The following is a 23,203-nucleotide window of genomic DNA, read 5'->3' on the forward strand; positions in this document are numbered from 1 at the left end:
TGATTAGTAAAGATTCAGTCCATGCTGTCACCTTCACAGAACACCAAACATGGAATTTCAGCTGTAGCTTGAGTGTTTCACTACAGTCCTGTGCTGGCTGAGAGCTGCCTTAGTTTTGCATGTATTATTTCATTTTTATGAAATGGTAGTATCTTTATTTGGATAGTTTGAGACATTTTAGGACCAGAGAATCATATTCGTTTTAATCTGAAGAATGCCGAGGGAGTCGTTATCCAGTTTCTTCACCTTAATGAGTGTGGAAACAGAGGCCTGACTTGGTAGGGGCTCAGAGCTAGCATTCCAGCTTTGGATTTGCAGGCCACTGTTCTCTCCCCCATCTCTGTGACTTGGTCTTCTCCTTCTTTGAATAACACCTGTCAGATGGATTGTCCTGGATATAGATGAGAATCCTCTCTGTGAATATCCACTCTGACAATCTGCCGACCTTCTTGCCAGAAGACACAAATATATTCTCCTCTTATAAGTAGCAAGACTCTAATATTCAGAGAAATGGAAGCATTTGTGTTTTGGGGGAAACAAGAAGTGCTATTATTGATATTTGGTATTGAAAAAGTGAGCTTGGAATTTTCTCGAGACCTGAAAAAATTCCCTTTTTTATTCCATCTCAGAGGGAGTGGGTCCTTTTTGTCTGTTGGCAGAACTGAGAGTAGGACCAGTCACCTTGACTTTTATTCTAATTACATTGATGCCTATATTATTGCATTTCAGCAATGACACACAGAAAATACCTCTCCCTAACCAACAGTTGAATATCCCTAATTTGCCACTTGGGCAAGGAAAATTAACCCAACAGGTAAGGTGCAGGTAGTGAACTGTTAGTGTCCACTCTTACTGTTACCTGATTGATCTAAACTATTTATGTTCCCTGGAATTCACTTTCCATATCTATTTATTGTCTGTTATCTGTCATTGGAAATTTGAATATTAGAAAAGTTAAAAAGGAATTATGATTGAAGATGGTAACTCTTTGGCTACTGAAATTTTTAAACTGAAGAATTCTGTATTCTGTTCTTTTTTCTGTCTGGAAAGTAAAAAATGGTGTGTTATACAGTTCTGCAACCAAGTTGGCTCATTTTAAGTGTATATTGACTTTTTATGTATAATGTGGAACTAATAAAAAATAACAGACTGAAGTTGCTTGTAATCATGGGTGTTGGCTATTGGGGGAAAAAAAGCCTCATACATATGGTAACTGGCAACTTGAAAGTGTCACGAACTGAAAATGTAAACCATACAAAGTGAGAGAGTGAAGGAGGGAAACTGTGAGGAAACTAGTGATAAATGTGTTCATCTTTCTCTAAGCCGAATCGTGATTTATAGCCATTTAATAATGTCTTTCTCTTTCCCAATCAGGACAGCAGCAAAATATATACAACGCACATTTCCTATTTGGAAATCTACAATGAATGTGGTTATGATCTATTGGATCCAAGACATGAAGCCTCCAGTTTGGAAGATTTGCCGTGAGTAGCAGAACAACAAAGAATGGGGGAAAATTACTTTCAGATGTTCCCTTCATTTGTTTTCTTTGAAACTTTGTATGTTTCTGGTCTCAATCATAATTAACAAATACTGGATAACAGAATCTTTTTGCAATATAGTGGATATTTTTTTTCAGTTACAACAAATAGACAGTAGTGATGGGACCCAAAACTGCTTGAAATTCATTTCTTGAGACAATCTTTTTTGGAGTCGGCACGAACGAATGCAGTGAATATTCTCGGAGAGTGGGCGCTGAGAGGATTGATGGGATGTGACAGTACTACTTTGCTCTTGCCACATTAAACCCTTTTACTCCTCTAGTTGTGGCCTTTCTCTGAAGAAGGTATCCAAATTAGCAATAAGAGAATCTGAAAGAGAGAAAATAAAACTTTTTTTCCCCAAATGCTTCTCTGCTGTTATTGACTAACATTGACACGCATTTGGTCAGATTGGCACTGACTGTTTCATAACTGAAATGTAAATAGAGTCTTCAGAGCTTATCTCTTAATGGAATAAGTTACTCTGCAAGCATTTATATAACATTACTCACTGCTTGTTTGAATATTTGCCTAAATTATACATATATTAATTAGTAACAATTCATATACTTTTGTCCAGACATCTTCAGAATGTTGGTAGAGCCAAGAAAATGCATTGTAATATTTTTCTTATTACATATTCTAAAGCAGTTTAAAGTATATATTAATCCTCTACCAAAAAGGTCAACAACCATTTGCTTATTTTAATTTGCAAAGGAAACAAGAAGAGATAATAAAGCAAATAGGTTATATAACCTTTATATACATTCTTCTGTTAATGTTAAGAGTTTTTACATCTCATCTTTTTTTATGCTAACAATATTTACTAGAGGGAGTTAGAAAAGGGGATTATTGTTGGCACTGTTAATATGTGTATAAAAGTTAAGAGAAAGGAAAGATTACTGACTCCATGGAAGAAATTGATTTTAAAGAAGCTATTGGAAATAACTTCAGGAAAAGGAAGCACTTTCCCCGTAGGAAGGATAGAAACAGCAGCATTAAATACATAAAGGCCATGTGTTGAGGAGTCATGTGAAGTAAAAGCAGGAAGGCCAACGGAAGCCAGCTTTTGAGGGATTTGAATGACAGGCTTTTGGTGTGAGATTGGTCTTTATTCTAATAGGCTTCTTAATTAGTTTTCTAGCCTCCAGTCTAACCTGTATACCTCTAGGCTAACTCTTGTTTAAAATCGTTTTTAACAAGTCATATCTACACGGAAGAGCTTGATAACTTGTTTAGTAATAATCCAAAAAAGAAGGGCTTGGCTATGATGAACATGGAGGAGAGAGAAATCTGAGAGATACGCAATAAATAAATAGAAAGAAAGAAGGGAAGGAAGGAAGGAAGAGAGAGAGGGAGAAAGAGAGAAAAGGAGAAAAAGAAAGACTGAAAGACAGATTATGCCTAGCACCTTGGACTTGATTGGTTTTGCAAAGAAGGTGAATCACAGCAAGTTGGTGCTCTAGTCATTTTACTGACTGAGGAGATGAAGCTCAGAGAGGTAGGACTTGCCCAGGGTTTCAAAACTAATTGGTTAATGGTAGAACAAGGATTAAAAGCAAAATACTCTCACTCTCATGCCAGAATAGCAAAAATAGCTTCAAGATTTTACCACAGGACCTAGAGAATTAAGGAGTAATTGACCTAAAAGGGAGATTTCCATTAGAAAACTTGAGTGGGTGGTGGTGATGCGTTTCACATATATAACTTGGGTCTCTGAGAATACTGCACCAGATGTTTACATTTATATACATTGCTCAGAGGAAAGAAGTATGCCTTAATTGCATTGGTAGTCTCTCTTCCACCTATGCCCAAGTAAGTCCTTAAAATTTTTAGATATTATCTGTTAAATTGAAACTATGAAGGAGACATTTTGAAGATGAGAGTGTAAAGGGAGAGCAACATGAGCCCTGTGAGTCTGAGTCTAATTGATATAATTAGGTGCAGCCTAACTATGGGAAGAGAAAAGTCCTTTGACCTCTAAGAGAGGTAGTGTGATATAGAGAAAAGAGCACTTGATTAGAAGTCAGGAAATTTGGGTTCTAGCCCCAACCTGCAATCTTAATTTTTTTTTCACTTTTCTGGGTTTCTTTTTGTATGTAAAATGTGGACATTGAATTATATAATATTTAACAACCATCCAACCTCCAATGTCTAGAGTTCAAAGATTAGTGACCTCATAAGATAGGATTTATTTGGTGGCTCTTCTCCCCTTGACAAAAGAATAAGAAGTGATCTAGATATTTTCTATTGTCCTGCTAGAGATAGCCTTAAGCCACTTTTTTTTTTTTAACATCTTTATTGGAGTATAATTGCTTTACAATTGTGTGTTAGTTTCTGCTGTATAACAAAGTGAATCAGTTATATGTATACATAGATCCCCATATCTCCTCCCTCTTGCATCTCCCTCCCACCCTCTCTATCCCACCCCTCGAGGTGGTCACAAAGCACCAAGTTGATCTCCCTGTGCTATTCAGCTGCTTCCCAGTAGCTGTTTTACATTTGGCAGTGTATATATGTCCATGCTACTCTCTCACTTCGTCCCAGCTTACCCTTCCCCCTCCCCGTATCCTCAAGTCCATTCTCTACATCTGCATCTTTATTCCTGTCCTGCCCCTAGGTTCATCATTACCTTTTTTCTTCTTTTAATTCCATATATATGTGTTAGCATACGGTATTTGTTTTTCTCTTTCTGACATACTTCACTCTGTATGACAGACTCTAGGGCCATTCTCCTCACTACAAATAACTCAATTTCGTTTCTTTTTATGGCTGAGTAATATTCCATTGTATATATGTGCCACATCTTCTTTATCCATTCATCTGTCAGTGGACACTTAGGTTGCTTCCATATCCTGGCTATTGTAAATAGAGCTGCAATGAACATTGTGGTACATGACTCTTTTTGAATTATGGTTTTCTCAGGGTATATGCCCAGTAATGGGATTGCTGGCTCATATGGTAGTTCTATTTTTAGTTTTTTAAGGAACTTCCATACTGTTCTCCATAGTGGCTGTATCAATTTACATTCTCACCAACAGTGCAAGAGGGTTCCCTTTTCTCCACACCCTCTCCAGCATTTATTGTTTGTAGATTTTTGGATGATGGCCATTCTGACTGGTGTGAAGTGATACCTCATTGTAGTTTTGATTTGCATTATGCTAATGATTAGTGATGTTGAGCATCCTTTCATTGGTTTGTTGGCAGTCTCTCTATATCTTCTTTGGAGAAATGTCTATTTAGGTCTTCTGCCCATTTGGGGCTTGGGTTGTTTTTTTGATATTGAACTGCATGAGCTGCTTATAAATTTTGGAAATTAATTCTTTGTCAGTGGCTTCATTTGCAAATACTTTCTCCCATTCTGAGAGCTGTCTTTTCATCTTATTTATGGTCCCATTTGTTAATTTTTGTTTTTATTTCCATTTCTCTAGGAGGTGGGTCAGAAAGGATCTTCTTGTGATTTATGTCATAGAGTGTTCTGCCTATGTTTTCCTCTAAGTGTTTTATAGTGTCTGCCATTACATTTAGGTCTTTAATTCATTTTGAGTGTTCTTAGAGTGTCATAGAGTGTTCTTCCTATGTTTTCCTCTAAGAGTTTTACAGTGTCCAGTCTTACATTTAGGTCTCTAATCCATTTTGAGTTTATTTTTGTGTATGGTGTTAGGAGGTGTTCTAATTTCATTCTTTTACATGTAGCTGTCCGGTTTTCCCTACACTACTTATTGAAGAGGGTGTCTTTTCTCCATTGTATATTCTTGCCTCCTTTATCAAAGATAAGGTGATCATATGTGCATGAGTTTATCCTGTTCCATTGATCTATATTTCTGTTTTTGTGCCAGTACCGTACTGTCTTGATTACTGTAGCTTTGTAGTATTGTCTGAGGTCTGGGAGCCAGATTCCTCCAGCTCTGTTTTTCTTTCTCAAGATTGCTTTGGCTATTGGGTGTCTTTTGTGTTTCCATACAAATTGTGAAATTTTTTATTCTAGTTCTGTTAAAAATGCAATTGGTAGTTTGATAGGGACTGCATTGAATCTGTAGATTACTTTGGGTAGTATAGTCATTTTCACAATATTGATTCTTCCAATCCACATTCATGGTATATCTCTCCATCTGTTTGGATCATCTTTAATTTCTTTCATCAGTGTCTTATAGTTTTCTGCATACAGGTCTTTTGTCTCCTTAGGTAGGTTTATTCCTAGGTATTTTATTCTTTTTGTTGCAATGGTAAATGGGAGTGTTTCCTTAATTTCTCTTTCAGATTTTTCATCATTAGTATATAGGAATGCAAGAGATTTCTGTGCATTGATTTTGTATCCTGCTACTTTACGAGATTCATTGATTAGCTCTAGTAGTTTTCTGGTAGCATCTTTAGGATTCTCTATTTATACTATCATGTCATCTGCAAACAGTGACAGCTTTACTTCTTCTTTTCTGATTTGGACTCCTTTTATTTCTTTTTCTTCTCTCATTGCTATGGCTAAACTTCCAAAACTATGTTGAATAAGAGTGGTGAGACAAGGGCAACCTTGTCTTGTTCCTGATCTCAGCGGAAATGTATTCCCTTTTCACCATTGAGAACAATGTTGACTGGGTTTGTCATATATGGCGTTTATTATGTTGAGGTAAGTTCCCTCTATGCCTACTTTCTGAAGGGTTTTTATCATAAATGGGTGTTGAATTTTGTCAAAAGCTTTTTCTTCATCTGTTGAGATGATCATGTGGTTTTTCTCCTTCGATTTGTTAATATGGTGTATCACATTGATTTGCGTATTTTGGGGAATGCTTACATTCCTTGGATAAACCCCAGTTGATCATGGTGTGTGATCCTTTTAATGTGCTGTTGGATTCTCTTTGCTAGGTTTTTGTTGAGGGTTTTTGCATCTATGTCCATCTGTGACATTGGCCTGTAGTCTTCGTGACATCTTTGTCTGGTTTTGGTATCAGGGTGATGGTGGCCTCGTAGAATGAGTTTGGGAGTGTTCCTCCCTCTGCTATATTTTGGAAGAGTTTGAGAAGGATAGGTGTTAGCTCTTCTTTAAATGTTTGATAGAATTTGCCTGTGAAGCCATCTGGTCCTGGGCTTTTGTTTGTTGGAAAAGTTTTAATCACACTTTCAATTTCAGTGCTTGTGATTGGTCTGTTTATATTTTCTATTTCTTTCTGATTTAGTCTTGGAAGGTTGTACTTTTCTAAGAATGTGTCCGTTTCTTACAGGTTGTCCATTTTATTGTCATATAGTTGCTTGTAGTAATCTTTCATGATCCTTTGTATGCAGTGTCAGTTGTTACTTCTCCTTTTTCATTTTTAATTCTATTGATTTGAGTCTTCTCTCTTTTTTACTTGATGAGTCTGGCGAATGGTTTATCAATTTTGTTTATCTTCTCAAAGAACCATCTTTTAGTTTTATTGATCTTTGCTGTTGTTCCCTTCATTTCTTTTTCATTTATTTCTCATCTGATCTTTATGATTTCTTTCCTTCTGCTAACTTTGGGTTTTTTTTGTTCTTCTTTCTCTAATTGCTTTAGGTGTAAGGTTAGGTTGTTTATTTGAGATGTTTCTTGTTTCTTGAGGTAGGATTGTATTGCTATAAACTTCCCTCTTAGAACTGCTTTTGCTGCATCCCATAGGATTTTGGTCATCGTGTTTTCATTGTCATTTGTTTCTAGGTATTTTTTTATTTCCTCTTTGATCTCTTCAGTGATCTCTTGGTTATTAAGTAGTGTATCGTTTAGCCTCCATGTGTTTGTATTTTTTACAGATTTTTTCCTGTAACTGATATCTAGTCTCATAGCATTGTGGTTAGAAAAGAATCTTGATACGATTTCAATTTTCTTAAATTTACCAAGGCTTGATTTGTGACCCAAGGTATGATCTATCCTGGAGAATGTTCCATGAGCAGTTGAGAAGCAAGTGTATTCTGTTGTTTTTGGATGTAATGTCCTATAAATATCAATTAAGTCCATCTTGTTTAATGTATCATTTAAAAGTTTGTGTTTCTTTATATATTTTCTGTTTGGATGGTCTGTCCATTGGTGAAATTAGGGTATTAAAGTCCCCTACTATGATTGTGTTACTGTAGACTTCTCCTTTTATGACTGTTAGCATATGTATTGAGGTGCTGTTTGCCTTATGTATGGAGGTGCTCCTATGTTGGGTGCATAAATATTTACAATTGTTATATCTTCTTCTTGGATTGATCCTTTGATCATTATGTAGTGTCCTTGTTTCTCTTGTAATAGTCTTTATTTTAAAGTCTATTTTGTCTGATATAAGAATTGCTACTCCAGCTTTCTTTTGGTTTCCATTTGCATGGAATATCTTTTTCCATACTCTCTCTTCCAGTCTGTATGTGTCCCTAGGTCTGAAGTAGGTCTCTTGTAGACAGCATATATGCAGGTCTTGTTTTTGTATCCATTCAGCCAGTCTGTGTCTTTTTGTTGGAGCATTTAATCCATTTACACATAAGGTAATTATCGATATGTATGTTCCTATTACCATTTTCTTAATTGTTTTGGGTTTTTTATTGTAGTTCTTTTCCTTCTCTTTTCCTTCTCTTGTGTTTCCTGCCTAGAGAAATTCCTTTAGCATACCTTGTAAAGCTGGTTTGGTGGTGCTGAATTCTCTTAGCTTTTGCTTGTCTGTTTTAATTTCTCTGTCAAATCAGAATGAGATCCTTGCTGGGTAGAGTAATCTTGATTGTAGGTTTTTCCCTTTCATCACTTTAAATATGTCCTGCCAGTCCCTTCTGGCTTGCAGAGTTTTTGCTGAAAGATTAGCTGTTAACCTTATGGGGATTCCCTGTATGTTATTTGTTGTTTTTCCCTTGCTGCTTTTAATATTTTTTCTTTGTATTTAATTTTTGATAGTTTGATTAATATGTGTTTTGGTGTGTTTCTCCTTGGATTTTTCTTGTATGGGACTCTCTGTGCTTCTTGGACTTGATTAACTATTTCCTTTCCTATATTAAGGAAGTTGTCAACTATAATCTTTTCAAATATTTTCTCAGTCCCTTTCTATTTCTCTTCTTCTTCTGGGACCCCTATAATTCAAATGTTGGTGCATTTAGTGTTTGTCCCAGAGGTCTCTGAGACTGTCCTCAATTCTTTTCATTCTTTTTCTTTATTCTGCTCTGCAGTAGTTATTTCCACTATTTTATCTTCCAGGTCACTCATCCGTTCTCAGCCTCAGTTATTCTGCTATTGATTCCTTCTAGAGAATTTTAAATTTCATTTATTGTGTTGTTCATCATTGTTTGTTTGCTCTTTAGTTCTTCTAGGTCCTTGTTAAACATTTCTTGTATTTTCTCCATTCTATTTCCCAGATTTGGAACAACTTTACTATCATTACTCTGAATTCTTTTTCAGGTGGACTGCCTATTTCCTCTTCATTTGTTTGGTCTGGTGGGTTTTTACCTTGCTCCTTCATCTGCTGTGTGTTTCTCTGTCTTCTCATTTGTCTTAGCTTATTGTGTTTCGGGTCTCCTTTTCACAGACTGCAGTTCCGTAATTCCCATTGTTTTTGGTGTCTGCCCCCAGTGGGTAAGGTTGGTTCAGTGGGTTGTGTAGGCTTCCTGGTGGAGGGGACTAGTGCCTGTGTTCTGGAGGATGAGGCTGGATCTTGTCTTTCTGGTGGGCAGGACCATGTCCAGTGGTGTGTTTTGGGGTGTCTATGACCTTATTATGATTTTAGACAGCCTCTCTGCTAATGGGTGGGGTTGTGTTCCTGTCTTGCTAGTTGTTTGGCATGGGGTGTCCAGCACTGTAGCTTGCTGGTCATTGAGTGGAGCTGCGTCTTAACGTTGAGATGGAGCTCTCTAGGAGAGCTTTTGCTGTTTGATATTACATGGAGCCAGGAGGTCTGTGGTGGACCAATGTCCTGAACTTGGCTCTCCCACCTCAGAAGCAGAGGCCTGACGTCTGGCCAGAGCACCAAGACCCTGTCAGCCACACGGCTCAAAAGAAAAGGGAGAAAAAAAGAAAGAAAGTAAAATAACATAAAGTTATTAAAATAAACAGTAATTATTAAAAATAAAAAACTTAAAAAGTAATAAAAAAAGAAAGAAGAGAGCAACCAAACCAAAAAATAAATCCACCAATGATAACAAATGCTAAAAACTATACTAAAAATAAATAAATAAAATGGACAGACAGAACCCTAGGACAAATGGTAAAAGCAAAGATACACAGACAAAATCACCAAAGAAGCATACACACACACACTCACAAAAAGAGAAAAGGGAAAAATATATATCTATATCGTTGTTCCTAAAGTCCACAGCCTCAATTTTGGGATGATTCATTGTCTATTCAGGTATTGCACAGATGCAGGGTACATCAAGTTGATTGTGGAGATTTAATCCGCTGCTCCTGAGGCTGCTGGGAGAAATTTCCCTTTCTCTTCTTTGTTTGAATAGTTCCTGGGGTTCAGCTTTGGATTTGGCCCCGCCTCTGCATGTAGGTTGTCTGAGGGCATCTGTTCTTTGCTCAGACAGGATGGGGTTAAAGGAGCAGCTGATAAGGAGGCTCTGGCTCACTCAGGCTGGGGGGAGGGAGGGGTATGGAATGCGGGGCAAGCCTGTGGCAGCAGAGGCCAGCGTGACGTTGCACCAGCCTGAGGTATGCCGTGTGTTCTCCTGGGGAAGTTGTCCCTGGATCATGGGACCCTGGCAGTGGTGGGCTGCACAGGCTCCCGGGAGGGGAGGTGTGGATAGTGATCTGTGCTCGCACACAGGCTTCTTGGTGGCTGCAGCAGCAGCCTTAGCATTTCATGCCCGTCTCTGGGGTCCGCGCTGATAGCCACGGCTTGCGCCTGTCTTCTGGAGATCGTTTAGGCAGTGCTCTGAATTCCCTCTCCTCGCGCATCCTGGAACAATGGTCTCTTGCCTCTTAGACAGTTCCAGACTTTTTCCCAGACTCCCTCCCGGCTAGCTGTGATGCACTAGCCCCCTTTAGGCTGTATTCACACAGCCAACCACAGTCCTCTCCCTGGGGTCCAAGCTCCGGAGCCGGAACCTCAGCTCTCAGCCCCCACCAGCCCTGGCGGGTGAGCAGAGAAGCCTCTCAGGCTGGTGAGCGCTGGTTGGCACCAATCCTCTGTGCGGGAATCTCTCCGCTTTGCCCTCTGCACCCCTGTTGCTGCGCTCTCCTCCGTGGCTCCGAAGCTTCCCTCCCCGCCCACCCCTGTCTCCGCCAGTGAAAGGGCTTCCAAGTGTGTGGAAACTTTTTCTCCTTCACAGCTCCCTCCCAGTGGTGCAGGTCCCATCCCTATTCTTTTGTCTCTGTTTTTTCTTTTTTCTTTTGCCCTACCCAGGTACGTGGGGAGTTTCTTGCCTTTTTGGAAGTCTGAGGTCTTCTGCCAGCGTTCAGTAGGTGTTCTGTAGGAGTTGTTCCACATGTAGATGTATTTCTGATGTATTTGTGGGGAGATCTACACGTCTCACTCCTCCACCATCTGGAATCGGGCACCTTAGGCCTCTTGAGAGCAAGGACAAAGCCTTAATTCACTCTGTGTCTCTGCACTTCCCAGTGTGCCTGGCATTTAGTAGTGGTTCTCAGTGTTGGTCAGATTGTCTCTATAGCTGGTGCCAGCTTTCTGTCTTAAACTAGTACTCCTTCTTTAGTAGCTTTGTCCTCTTGTTGGAGAATGAGTTCACTGACTCAAGTCAGAAGTGCCCTCAGTTTCAAAACAGATGTTTTCAATGAACTACCACACACACACACACACACACACACACACGCATACAAAAGTGGTTTGAAAGATTTTCTTATCTTACATTTCAGACTATAATTACATGATACCAAACCTCATTAAAATAAAAATGAGAAGATTCTCATTAAGAAAAAAGATTCCCATATGCCAGGACTATGGCCTGTTTACTTCATATATATTCAGTAGTATAAAATTCCAAAACAACTCAAGAGCTGCATAGTCTTTTGGTGTGGGGATAATGGGATTTGACTGGTATTGAGTCTGCTAGTTTTCTGGGGGTTTTAGAGGATTTGCCTTTCATTAAGGTAGAAAGCAATTCTTTATAATGGGGTGTGACTTTTGCTGTACCTGGATTGGATTAAGCGTACGCACTGTTAATCTGGTTTCACACACTTTTGAACTGGGACAAGCTCTAACTCTGAAATCCTATGAGTTAGGCTGACTGGCGTTATTTGTTGTGAGCTGGAATGTCCCAAGCACTCTGAATACCATCCAAAAGCAGTAGGCAAAATGTCTGTTGACCTTGGTCCTCTCCTGCAGTCATCGATTTGAGGGGCAATGACAATATACACATTTGATTCCTTCCACATTCTTAAACTTGGCTTAACCATGTAAAATGGAATTCAAGGTCATTTTGATATTGTACAATAATAGCCTCAGTAACAGGTTCCTTACCACTGAGCAACACAGCTTCCCCCAAATCACATGATGGATGCTCTTGTTTTTCTCACATGTACTCTGCCTTTTCTGTGTCTTCTTCTCTTATATTCTAATGAGTTCTACCTCTCTGCCCTTGCAGAAGCATATGCCTATTGACTACTTGTAGACTTTGTATACATGCTGTCAGGGCACCAAGCTAAAGTCAGTCACTTTTTGCAATTATCGCTCTAGTCATTTGGCAATGAGTTTTTAGATACAAGACCAAAGCATGATCTGTGAAAGAAAAAATACATAAGTAGAATTCATTAAAATTCAAAACATCTGCTCTCTGAAAGACACTGTCAATAGACTAAAAAGACAAACCAGAGACTTAGAGAAAATATTTCCAAACACATATCTGATAAAGGACTTGTATCCAAAACATTCAAAGAACTCTTAAAACTCAACAATAAGAAAACAACTCAATTAAGAAATGAGAAAAAGATCTGAAGAGACACCTCACTGAAGAAGATATGTAGATGATAAATAATTATATGAAAGATGCTCAACATCTTCTGTCGTTAAAGAATTGTAGTTAAAACAGAAGATACCACTACACACCTTTTAAAAATTTTAAACTGGCAATACCAAATGCTAACAAGAAGGCAGAACGACTGGAACTCTCATTCATTGCTGGTGGGAATGCAAAATGGTACAGCCACTTTGGAAGACAGTTTCCAATTTCTAACAAAATTAAGTATAGTCTTACCATATCATCTAGCAGTCATACTCCTAGGTATTTAACTGAGCTGAAAATTTATAACAGCACAAAAACCTACCCACAAATGGATATACCAGGCTTATTCATAATTGCCAAAAAACCAAAAGCAACCAATATATCCCTCAATAGGCAAATAGAAAACAAACCGTGGTACATCCATGCAGTGGAATATTATTTGGCAATAAAAAGAAATGAGCTATTAAACCACAGAAAGACATGGAGGAACCTTAAATGCATATTGCTAAGTGCAAAAGCCAGTATGAAAAATCTATACACTGTACAATTCCAACTGTATGACATTCTGGAAAAGGCAGAACTATTGAAACAGTAAAATATCAGTGGTCGCCAGTGATTGAGGAGGGTTTCCAGGGATAGAGGGATGAATAGGTGAAGCACAGAGGATTTGGGGGCAGTGAAACTATTATATATGATACTGTAATGGTGGGCACATAACTTCATGCATTTGTCAAAACCCATAGAATTTACAACACAGACTGAACCCTGATGTAAACTATGGATCTTTAAGTTTAATAAAACAGCAGTTACAAAAAGGAATGAACTATTGATACACTTAACAACTTGGATGAATCTCCAGGGAACTATGCTGAGTGTAAAAAGCCAATCCCCAAAGGTAATAGGCTTTGTGATTTCAATTTTGTAATATTCATTAAATGGCAGAATTAGAGAAGTAGATCACAGGTTAGTGGTTGACAGGAGCTAGGGAGGGAAGCAGGAATGGTTAGATGAATCCAGTGATGGATCCTTGTAGGGAAGGACTCTTCTGTATCCCGACTGTGGCTGCGGATACACACAGCTGTCAAAATGCATAGAACTAAAGCACATACACACACGTGAGCATAAGCAAAACTGGGACATCTGAACTAAATCAGTGGATTGTATCAATGCCAATGTCCTTGTTGTGATATTTTAATATCGTTTTACAAGATGTTACCATGGGGAAAAACCGGGTAATGGGTACATGGGATCTCTCTGCATTATTTCTTACAGCTGCATGTAAATCTACAATTATCACAAAAAATAATTTTAATTTAAAACAGTAAGTGGCTATATTTTTATCTATAGACATATATACGCATATACACACGTGTGTGTTAAAGTTATTCTGCATTTAGTAATTTAAATGAAAATAGAACTTCTACTTTTGAAAGCTCATTATGTCATATGCTATAAAGGGAATATAGTTAGAATCTAAGTATGTCTCATGAAGTAAAACAGTATAACTACTGGCCTTAACCATAGGGAAAATAGTCACCTTACTTTAGTATAATTTTAGTATTCCTAAATAGGGATGCATATTCCATTTAAGGTTCCAAAGACAGTCATGGTTATTACTGTTAAAAAAAAAGTCAGTAAAGTCTAGTGTTCAGTATTGAAATCTTGTCTGTGTTGTGATTTTTAAATAATTTGTCATCAAAGGAGAAAAAGTTGACAGATGTTAAATTTAATTCACCATATTTCTAATACCTACTGGATATAAAACACTGCTAAGTGCCACAGGAGTTACAGAAGTGTCTGCCTTCCTGGCTTACAGCCTAGTCATGTGGAATCACTCATGTGTTTAGCAAACATTTATTGAGGTCCAACTTGGTTCCACACACTATGCTAGGCACTGAGCTTACTAACATAGTCTTTGCCTTCCTGGAACTCATAGCACAGTGGATAAAAATAGTACAAAATAGCATAAAGTGGAATATGAAAATCATAAGAGAGGTGCAAAGAATGACAAGGACTTAAAGGAGAAAGAAATCACATCAGGTCAAGCAAACAGAAAAGGACTCATAGAGGAGATGGCGTGTGAAATAGCCCTTGAGGGAAGGGCTAGGACTTGGAGCAGCGAAGTGTGGCATTCACGTGGAAACAAAGGTAGGGAAGTTGCAAAGCATAGAGCTTGTTCTGTGACAGTTAATAAATCTGTTCAGCAGGAACCCAGTAAGGGAGCAGGTGAGAACATTAAGATTGGACAGGTATGAAAGCAAGGATTTGGCAGACAAGATCTAGCCGTTGGAGATTTTTATTCCAGGGCACAGCATGACTGGAACTACCTTTCAGGAAGAAAGATCAGTCAGTAGTGTACCGGACAGGAATGAGATGGATGGAGGTCAGAGTGAGCCCAGAGCATTATGGGAAGTTATTAGGCCCATACACATGGCAGTGGGAGTAAGGAGGGGCAAAATTGGAAGATGTTATAATCCAGTGGCTCTAAATTTAACTACGTGTAAGAAGCACCTGGAATGGCTGTTAAAAATGCAGATTCCTGGCCTCCACCTCCAGAAGGTTCAATTATGTTTGAATAAGCATCCCAGGTGCTTCTAACACAGATGGTCTGCCTTAATCCCTTCACTCATCCACCTGGGGAAAGTTTTTTTTAGAGGTACCAGGGAAAACCTCTCATTTAAGGAAGTGGGTATCATTGTTACAGAGTCTAAGCTCGTACTGCTCGCCAATAATTGCGAGACGAGTTATTGGGGCGAGGAATGATGACTTTATTCGGAAAGCCGGCAAACCGAGAAGATAGTGGGCTCATGCCCCAAAGAACCATCCTGCCTGAGTTAGAGTTCAGGCTCCTTTTATACTAAAAGGGGAGGGAGTAAAGTCCAACACTTCCTGATTCCCATCAGCCTCCGGAGGAGATGCGTTAATTTATTCCTCCCTGCAGTCATTCATGGGGGGGTCTGGTCAGGATGTTTCCTGTGAGCTAAACAAAGGTATTTTAGCTTAATGCTCATTACCTGGGAAGCAGGGTTCCCGGAGATGGGCCATTATGCATACTTTAAGCTTATAGGCAACATCCCTTTAGTGATTAACTTGTAGTAGAATACAAAAGCTTCTTCCCTATTACTTCATAATACATGTTTTATAGATGACTAAACTAAGGTTCACATAGATTGTGTGATATTTCCCCCAAATTCTGTGTCTGCTAAGAGATAGGATATCAACCTCAGTCAGTCAAACATTAGAGCTGGGGGTGATGGTGCTCTTGCCAGGAGGATCCGTTTTTATCCTGGTTTTCCATCTGAGCTCTGAGCCGACTGTGGTTTCTGGGCTTCTTCAGGCCCTGGGAGCCTCTTGTGTGAGCCAAAGCTTTGAGTCCAGTGCAGCTCTGTCTGTTGTGTGTCAGACACTCTGCAAGGCTGAGAGTATCCGTTCCTGACCTCAAAGGGCTCTCATCTAGTAGAACAGACTCATATACTGATCATTTTCATCTTACATAGTAAGTGACAAGATGCCTTGGGTTCTCTGAGGACACAGATTTCAACCTGGGGTTCAGAGAAGACTAGAGGAAAACTCTGCCACATTATAGTCTCCAACCTCACCTGGGCCCTCAGCCTGCTAAGCAATATCTTCATGTTCCCAGAACTTTTTCTCTCACGCCTCACAATAATTATGTCAAACGTATGTCTCTGTCATCGAGAGCTACCTGTCCCAGTTCTCTCCGATGCCGATTGTATCCTTACCTCAGAGAATATGGAAGTTGTCAGACATGAATTCTCTCAACTTCCTGCCTTCCTCCCTTTTTCCCTATCACCTGTGTTCCTCTCATCTCAGGAAACTCTGTCCTTTTGAAAGCCAGTCTTTCCACTTATGCTCTGGACACCCCTTGTATCAGCACCAAATATGTTTTGTTTGGCCTACACATTTTATGTTTAAAATTTTTGAAGTTACTGCCTTTAGATGAAACATGCATCCTTCGATTCTGATACCTACCTACTGCATTACACTTTTCATTTGTGTCATTTTTCTGGCCCCAGTTAGCATTTGAGATTTCTGGGCCTGTAAGCACAGATCTCAAAGTTAAAACTAAACTCCAGCCTTTTCTTCAACTGAGTCAATTACTGACACAGCTGGGAAGCAACCTCTCGAGAAGCTGGGGGTGCTGTCCTGCAGGATTATCTGAACAAGTGACCAGTGACCAGTGATGGTCAGTCATACCCTGTGTGACGAATTGGCCAGGGACTATGTTCTTGGAAAACATAGAACATCGCAAATGACCATGGTAGAGGAAAAGAGAACTTCTCCAGCCTGAAAGTGACACACTTCTACCCAAAGCCTGTCCCACTAGAATAATAACAAGGGGAAAGCTGTTTCCTCTACTCTGAATGGCCAATTGAAAAGAGATCATTCTCAATATCAGAAATGTCTTAGGTAGGAGGCTGTCTTAGTCAGTGTGGCTACCATAACAAGATACCATAGCCTGGGTGGCTTAAACAGCAGATGCTTATTTACCAGTTTTGGAGTCTGGGAAGCCCAAGATTAAGGTGCTGGCAGATTTGATTCCCGATGAAAGCTTTCTTCCTAGCTTGCAGGATGGCTGTCTTCTCTCTGTGTTCTCTCATGGTGGAAAGAGAGAGAGAGAGAGAGAGAACCTTTGCTTCTCAAAGATTCATCTCCGAATACCATCACATTGGGGATTAGGCTTCGACATATGAATCTTCTGTGGGGCAGGTGGTGGTGTAGGGGGCACAGACATTCAGTTCATACAGAGGTGTTAGCTTTCACCATCCATTGCCTAATATGTGACGACTAAAAGGATGGGAGAAACAGCTGCAGTATTTTCCTTCATATATCTGGAATGTAAAAATATATCTGTGATTTCAGGGGTTTTAGTCACATGAGATTCATTAATGACATGAAAAACATTGTCACCTCAGTCTATTACATTTTCCTCGTGCTTTGTATATAAACAACTGCATACAATTTCTTTTCCTGAGATTAAGAGGCGAAATGCACTTTTAAAATTATGTATTGATGTGGATCAGGGGATGTTTTTTAACTTATTGTCCAGTCCCTGTAATTGCTGTATGAATTATTTGATTTATGCTGATACTACACCATGTTTTCTTGAAATCTGTTCCGAATTTTGAGCATCGAAAGTAAAACCATAAGATTACCTAAAAGGGTTTTGCATAACTTAGGCTTGCCAGGTCACTTTATTCTGTCCTTAAGAAGAATACTCAGGGTTTGGAAACACCTGTAACTCTTACAGCTCAAGCAATAGAGAAAAAAAGCAGTACAACCTTATGAGAGTGTCAACATCATATGTATGAAGTATTCACTATGCTACAAGCATTTCGGTGAGCTCTTTTGGGGCATTATAAAGAATTTAAACTGTATTCTTCATTTTACTAACCATTTAGTTGGAAAATGTAACGTGCATATGAAACGCCTCAGGAGACTTCCATAAAACACAACTTCTAAAGTGTCCAGCTAATAATGTCTGAAAATGCAAAAAAGGCAGGCAAATCATTTAGAGCTGCGGTAGTCTCATGAACGGAGCCCATATCAGCCAATAATTTTCTGTCACAGCTCACTTCAGCCCCTTCACACCAGTGTCTTTGCTCCCATGACCCTCAGTGACTTCCTGATTTTACTGGCATATGCCAAGACCAGAGTTCTGACTGAGCCACAAGCTGGCAGTGCTGCCAAGGCAGGAGGAGTGCTGAGTCATGGTAGAGAGGGTGTATGTGGGGAAGAGCCTTGAGAATGAAATCTCAGTGAGTGAGGGGAAGAGGTTCCGTCATGTGGCTAGAGTGATCATCTGGACCAGGTGATAAGGGTCACAGGTAGCATATTAATCTCCCTGCTCTGAAACTTCCATAGCAGTTAGCCCACGTATCCGTGGCAGTTTAGCCAATTACACTGGACCTTGTGTTTTCAGATTGAGTTCTAGGATAGTCGGAGACATTTTACAAAATGAAAGCTGGTGATTATGAACCAGAGGTCAGACTGATGCTCTTCAGGCTGGCTGACCACCTATTGTCTTCCAGTACATATCTAACTCAATTGAAGAAGCAAGCCCTAGGAATAACCCAGGTGGAAGAAATAATGGCAAAATAGATCTCTTTTTTGATAGCGAAAAAAGGCGAAGTACTCAGGAAATGTTCAGAGACTTTGTGAGGACAATAGTACAGTTTGGAGTGACAAATAAAAGAAGGCTTGAAGGTAAATGGAGAGCTATTAGGAATGAGAAATGTGAACACTTTAAAGAGGTCAGTTCTTCCCGTATTGATGTAGAAGTTCAATGAAATTCCAAGCAAAACCTGAAAGGCTTTAGAAAATAGATAGAATTCCAGAGTTTATCTGAAAGGATAAACAACCAAGAAGAGCAAAGAAGTGTTTGAAAAATAGAGAAATGAGGGAGTACTGGTGACACCATATACTGAAATTCGGTAAAAACTCTAATAATGAAATCACGTTATACTCCTTCAAAATTAAACAGATAAACCAGAATCAGATCCTATAAACATGTTATTATTTAATGTAGATAGAGGGAAGACTTATTCAGTCAATGATATTGAACATTTTTGTTAGTGAATTAACTGCCAACTGCGGGTAACAGCAGTTCAGTTTACAGCGGCTTAATCAAATAGTCCGTTCCTTCCCCCCCAACCACCGGACACGGTAATAATTCTGGAGATCGCAGCCAGGGCTGCATTCTCAGCAGGTGGCTTCGTTCCTCTGCAAAATGCCTGCATTGTGTTCCACATCACATCCACATTCCTGGAAGGAAAAAGGCAAAAGTCATGTGCTGCCTGAGGCTGCCCCTTTAACAGTCTTCCCTGAAGCTCTACCTATTGATTTTCACTAATTTATGACTGATCAGAATTATGTCACATGGCCACTGTAGTTGCAAGGGAGTCAGGGAAATTCTAGTATTTTAAAATAACTCCCTGAACAAAATCAGAGCCTAATAGGGAGAAAGGGACATCAGATCCCATATAGGCAACCTGCACTGTGAGCCACAATTAGTTATTTGGGGGAAAAATCCATGTATATCCCCCATTTCCTTCCCAGCACCTGTATCCGAAAATAGTAAAAGGAAGATAGCATCATTAATATTAAAGGATATAATAACATGTATACATTTATAATTCTACCACAAATCTGCAAAATATACATGAGAAAATTAAGGAATTACATCGTTATCATTGTCTTTGTGATGGGACTCTGTTTTAAAAATTTATTTTACTTTAAAAATTTTTGAACTTTGTCACAAGAAGATGTATTACTTTTATACTTGGAAAAATAATAAAATTTATGTTAAAATGAAGATAAACAAAAGTAAATAAACTTGTAAAATTCCACCTCTAAGTGGAAACTTAGAGGTGTATAAAGCTATTTACTTGGCAGAGGAAGTGCTGTGTCTTTCCAAAATTACAAATCCATTGCCTCGAGATCTATTTATCCCTATAATTTCCCCAAATGTGGAAAACTTGAGCACATAATCTGTCATACTGAAACTATAAAATCTGAACTAGAAAGCAAGTATTAGTGAAAATGGGAGGAAAATGATTTCCTTTGAAAAAAAAAGTTGGTAGCACTGAAGAAGATAAATTTTAGTGTATGGGCTTTGTAATTCCGTATGAAATTAAGCCAAACAAGACATTTCATTAAACGATGCATTATTTGTGAGCCTGGAGCACCAAAAGGAATGTGATGGCTGAAGCAAAGGGTATTAGTGTTAGAGGGAGGATAACAAGCATAGTTTTTTATGTTAAATGTTTACATCTGGAAAATCATGCTAATGGTGGTTGCCTGTAGGCAATAGATAAGTCGATGATAAGCCATGGTTACATACATTAGATTTGGAAGCCATTTGTCTGTTGGGGGTTGCAAAGTGATATTGATTTGGGGTGGGAGAAGTTTGGTTAATTTAATATAATACAGAAAGATGATCCTATCAATTTATTAGCAAACTAAAATTCTATCATATATGGCAATAATTTTGAGAAAAAAGAAGATATAAATGAAACTATGTTTCACATAGATGCTAAATCTTAGTGAAATAATTAAATGACAGTAACCAATAAATTAATAAATATAACCACCTGTGAGAAAAGTGTTGCTTCTCCTACACATTAATTGTGCCTAGTCTGGTTCTGTCTTTACCTGTCATGGATAATTCTCATTTTGGTTTTGCATTTCTGTAGCAGCTTCCAGTTCTCTTTCTTTCTTTTTTTCTTTTTTTTTTTGCGGTATGTGGGCCTCTCACTGTTGCGGCCTCTCCGGTTGCGGAGCACAGGCTCTGGATGTGCAGGCTCAGCGGCCATGGCTCACAGGCCCAGCTGCTCCGCGGCATGTGAGATCTTCCTGGACCAGGGCACGAACCCGTGTCCCCTGCATCAGCAGGCAGACTCTCAACCACTGCGCCACCAGGGAAGCCCCTAGTTCTCTTTCTTGAGTTCTTTTGGTGATACCTCTTTTCATAGCATATGAAAGCCTAAGCACAGTAAGAAGCAGAAACCTTTTGAAAGTGTGAAGATGTTGCCACAGTGACATTGGGCATCCTTGAATCATGTAGGATACATTACATTAAATGAATCATTTCAATTTTGCTCCTTTTCAGACAGGCAATAAATCATATACAGGTTGCCAGCACCTCTGAAATGGCAGACTTTTGGTGGTAGAAATACCTTTGGGTGTTGATTAAGTTCTTTGGGAAATCAAAAGACCAGAGTTCAAGTCAAAAAATATTATTATTAGAAATAATAATGGGGAGATTGGTTCAAGATGGTGGAGTAGAAGGACATGCTTTCACTCCCTCTTTCGAGAACACCGGAATCACAACTAAATGCTGAATAATCATCAACAGGAAGACACTGGAACTCACCAAAAAAGATACCCCACATCCAAAGACAAAGGAGAAGCCAAAATGAGATGGTAGGAGGAGCACTATCACAATAAAATCAAATCCCATAACTGCTGGGTGGGTGACTCACAAACTGGAGAACACTTATACCACAGAAGCCCACCCACTGGAGTGCAGGTTCTGAGCCACATGTCAGTCTTCCCAACCTGGGGGTCTGGCAATGGGAGGAGGAATTCCTAGAGAATCAGACTTTGAAGGCTAGTGGGATTTGATTGCAGGACTTCAACAGGACTGGGGGAAACAGAGACTCCAGTCTTGAAGGGCACACACAAAGTAGTGTGCACATCGGGACCCAAGGGAAGGAGCAGTGACCCCATAGGAGACTGAACCAGACCTACCTGTTAGTGTTGGAGGGTCTCCTGCAGAGGCGGGGGGCAGCTGTGTCTCATCAAGGGACAAGGACACTGGCAGCAGAATTTCTGGGAAGTACTCCTTGGTGTGAGCCCTCCCAGAGTCCGACGTTAGCCCCACCAAAGAGCCTGGGTAGGCTCCAGTGTTGGTTGCCTCAGGCCAAACAACCAACAGAAAGGGAACCCAGCCCCACCCATCAGCAGACAAGTAGATTAAAGTTTTACTGAGCTCTGCCCACCAGAGCAACAGCCGTCTCTACCCACCACCAGTCCCTGCCATCAGGAAACTTGCACAAGCCTCTTAGATAGCCTCATCCACGACAGGGCAGAGAGCAGAAGCAAGAAGAACTACAGTCCTGCAGCCTGTGGAATGAAAACCACATTCACAGAAAGATAGACAAGATGAAAAGGCAGACGGCTATGTACCAGATGAAGGAACAAGATAAAACCCCAGAAAAACAACTAAATGAAATGGAGATAGGCAATCTTCCAGAAAAACAATTCAGAATAATGATAGTGAAGATGATCCAGGACCTTGGAAAAAGAATGGAGGCAAAGATTGACAAGATGCAAGAAATGTTTAACAAAGACCTAGAAGAATTAAAGAACAAACAAAGAGAGATGAACAATACAATAACTGAAATGAAAACTACACTAGAACGAATCATTAGCAGAATAACTGAGGCAGAAGAACAGTTAAGTGACCTGGAAGACAGAATGGTGGAATTCACTGCTGAGGAAAAAAATAAAGAAAAAAGAATGAAAAGAAATGAAGACAGCCTAAGAGAACTCTGGGACAACATTAAATGCAACAATATTCACATTATAGGGGTCCCAGAAGGAGAAGAGAGAGAGAAAGGACCAGAGAAAATATTTGAAGACATTATAGTTGAAAACTTCCCTAACATGGGAAAGGAAATAGCCACCCAAGTCCAGGAAGCGCATCGAGTCCCATACAGGATAAACCCAAGGAGAAACACGCCGATACACGTAGTAATCAAGTTGACAAAAATTAAAGAAAAATTATTGAAAGCAGCAAGGGAAAAATGACAACTAACATACAAGGGAACTCCAATAAGGTTAACAGCTGATTTCTCAGCAGAAACTCTACAACCCAGAAGGGAGTGGCATGACATACTTAAAGTGATGAAAGGGAAGAACCTACAACCAAGATTACTCTACCCAGCAAGGATTTCATTCAGATTTGATGGAGAAATTAAAAGCTTTACAGACAAGAAAAAGCTAAGAGAATTCAGCACCATCAAACCAGCTGTACCACAAATGCTAAAGGAACTTCTGTAAGTGGGAAACACAAGAGAAGGAAAGGACCTACAAAAAAAAAACCCCAAACAATTAAGAAAATGGTCATAGGAACATACATATCGATAATTACCTTAAACGTGAATGGATTAAATGCTCCAACCAAAAGACACAGGCTTACTGAATGGCTACAAAAACAAGACCCATATATATGCTGTCTACAAGAGACCCATTTCAGACCTAGGGACATATAC

General features: G+C 39.3%; 1 protein-coding gene across 1 annotated transcript in view; it reads left to right on the top strand.

Moving 5' to 3' along the window:
- KIF6 (kinesin family member 6) overlaps positions 1–23,203 on the top strand; it is a gene marked incomplete at its 3' end in the record, with an annotated part of 379,495 nt that overhangs the window by 82,536 nt on the left and 273,756 nt on the right. The window contains exon 5 of the mRNA XM_079934314.1: positions 1,375–1,484. Coding sequence (XP_079790440.1) covers positions 1,375–1,484 — 110 coding nt within the window. The remainder of the gene's footprint in view (positions 1–1,374; positions 1,485–23,203) is intronic.

The sequence above is a fragment of the Stenella coeruleoalba genome, assembly GCF_951394435.1.
Source record: "Stenella coeruleoalba genome assembly, chromosome: 10".
NCBI lineage: Eukaryota > Metazoa > Chordata > Mammalia > Artiodactyla > Delphinidae > Stenella > Stenella coeruleoalba.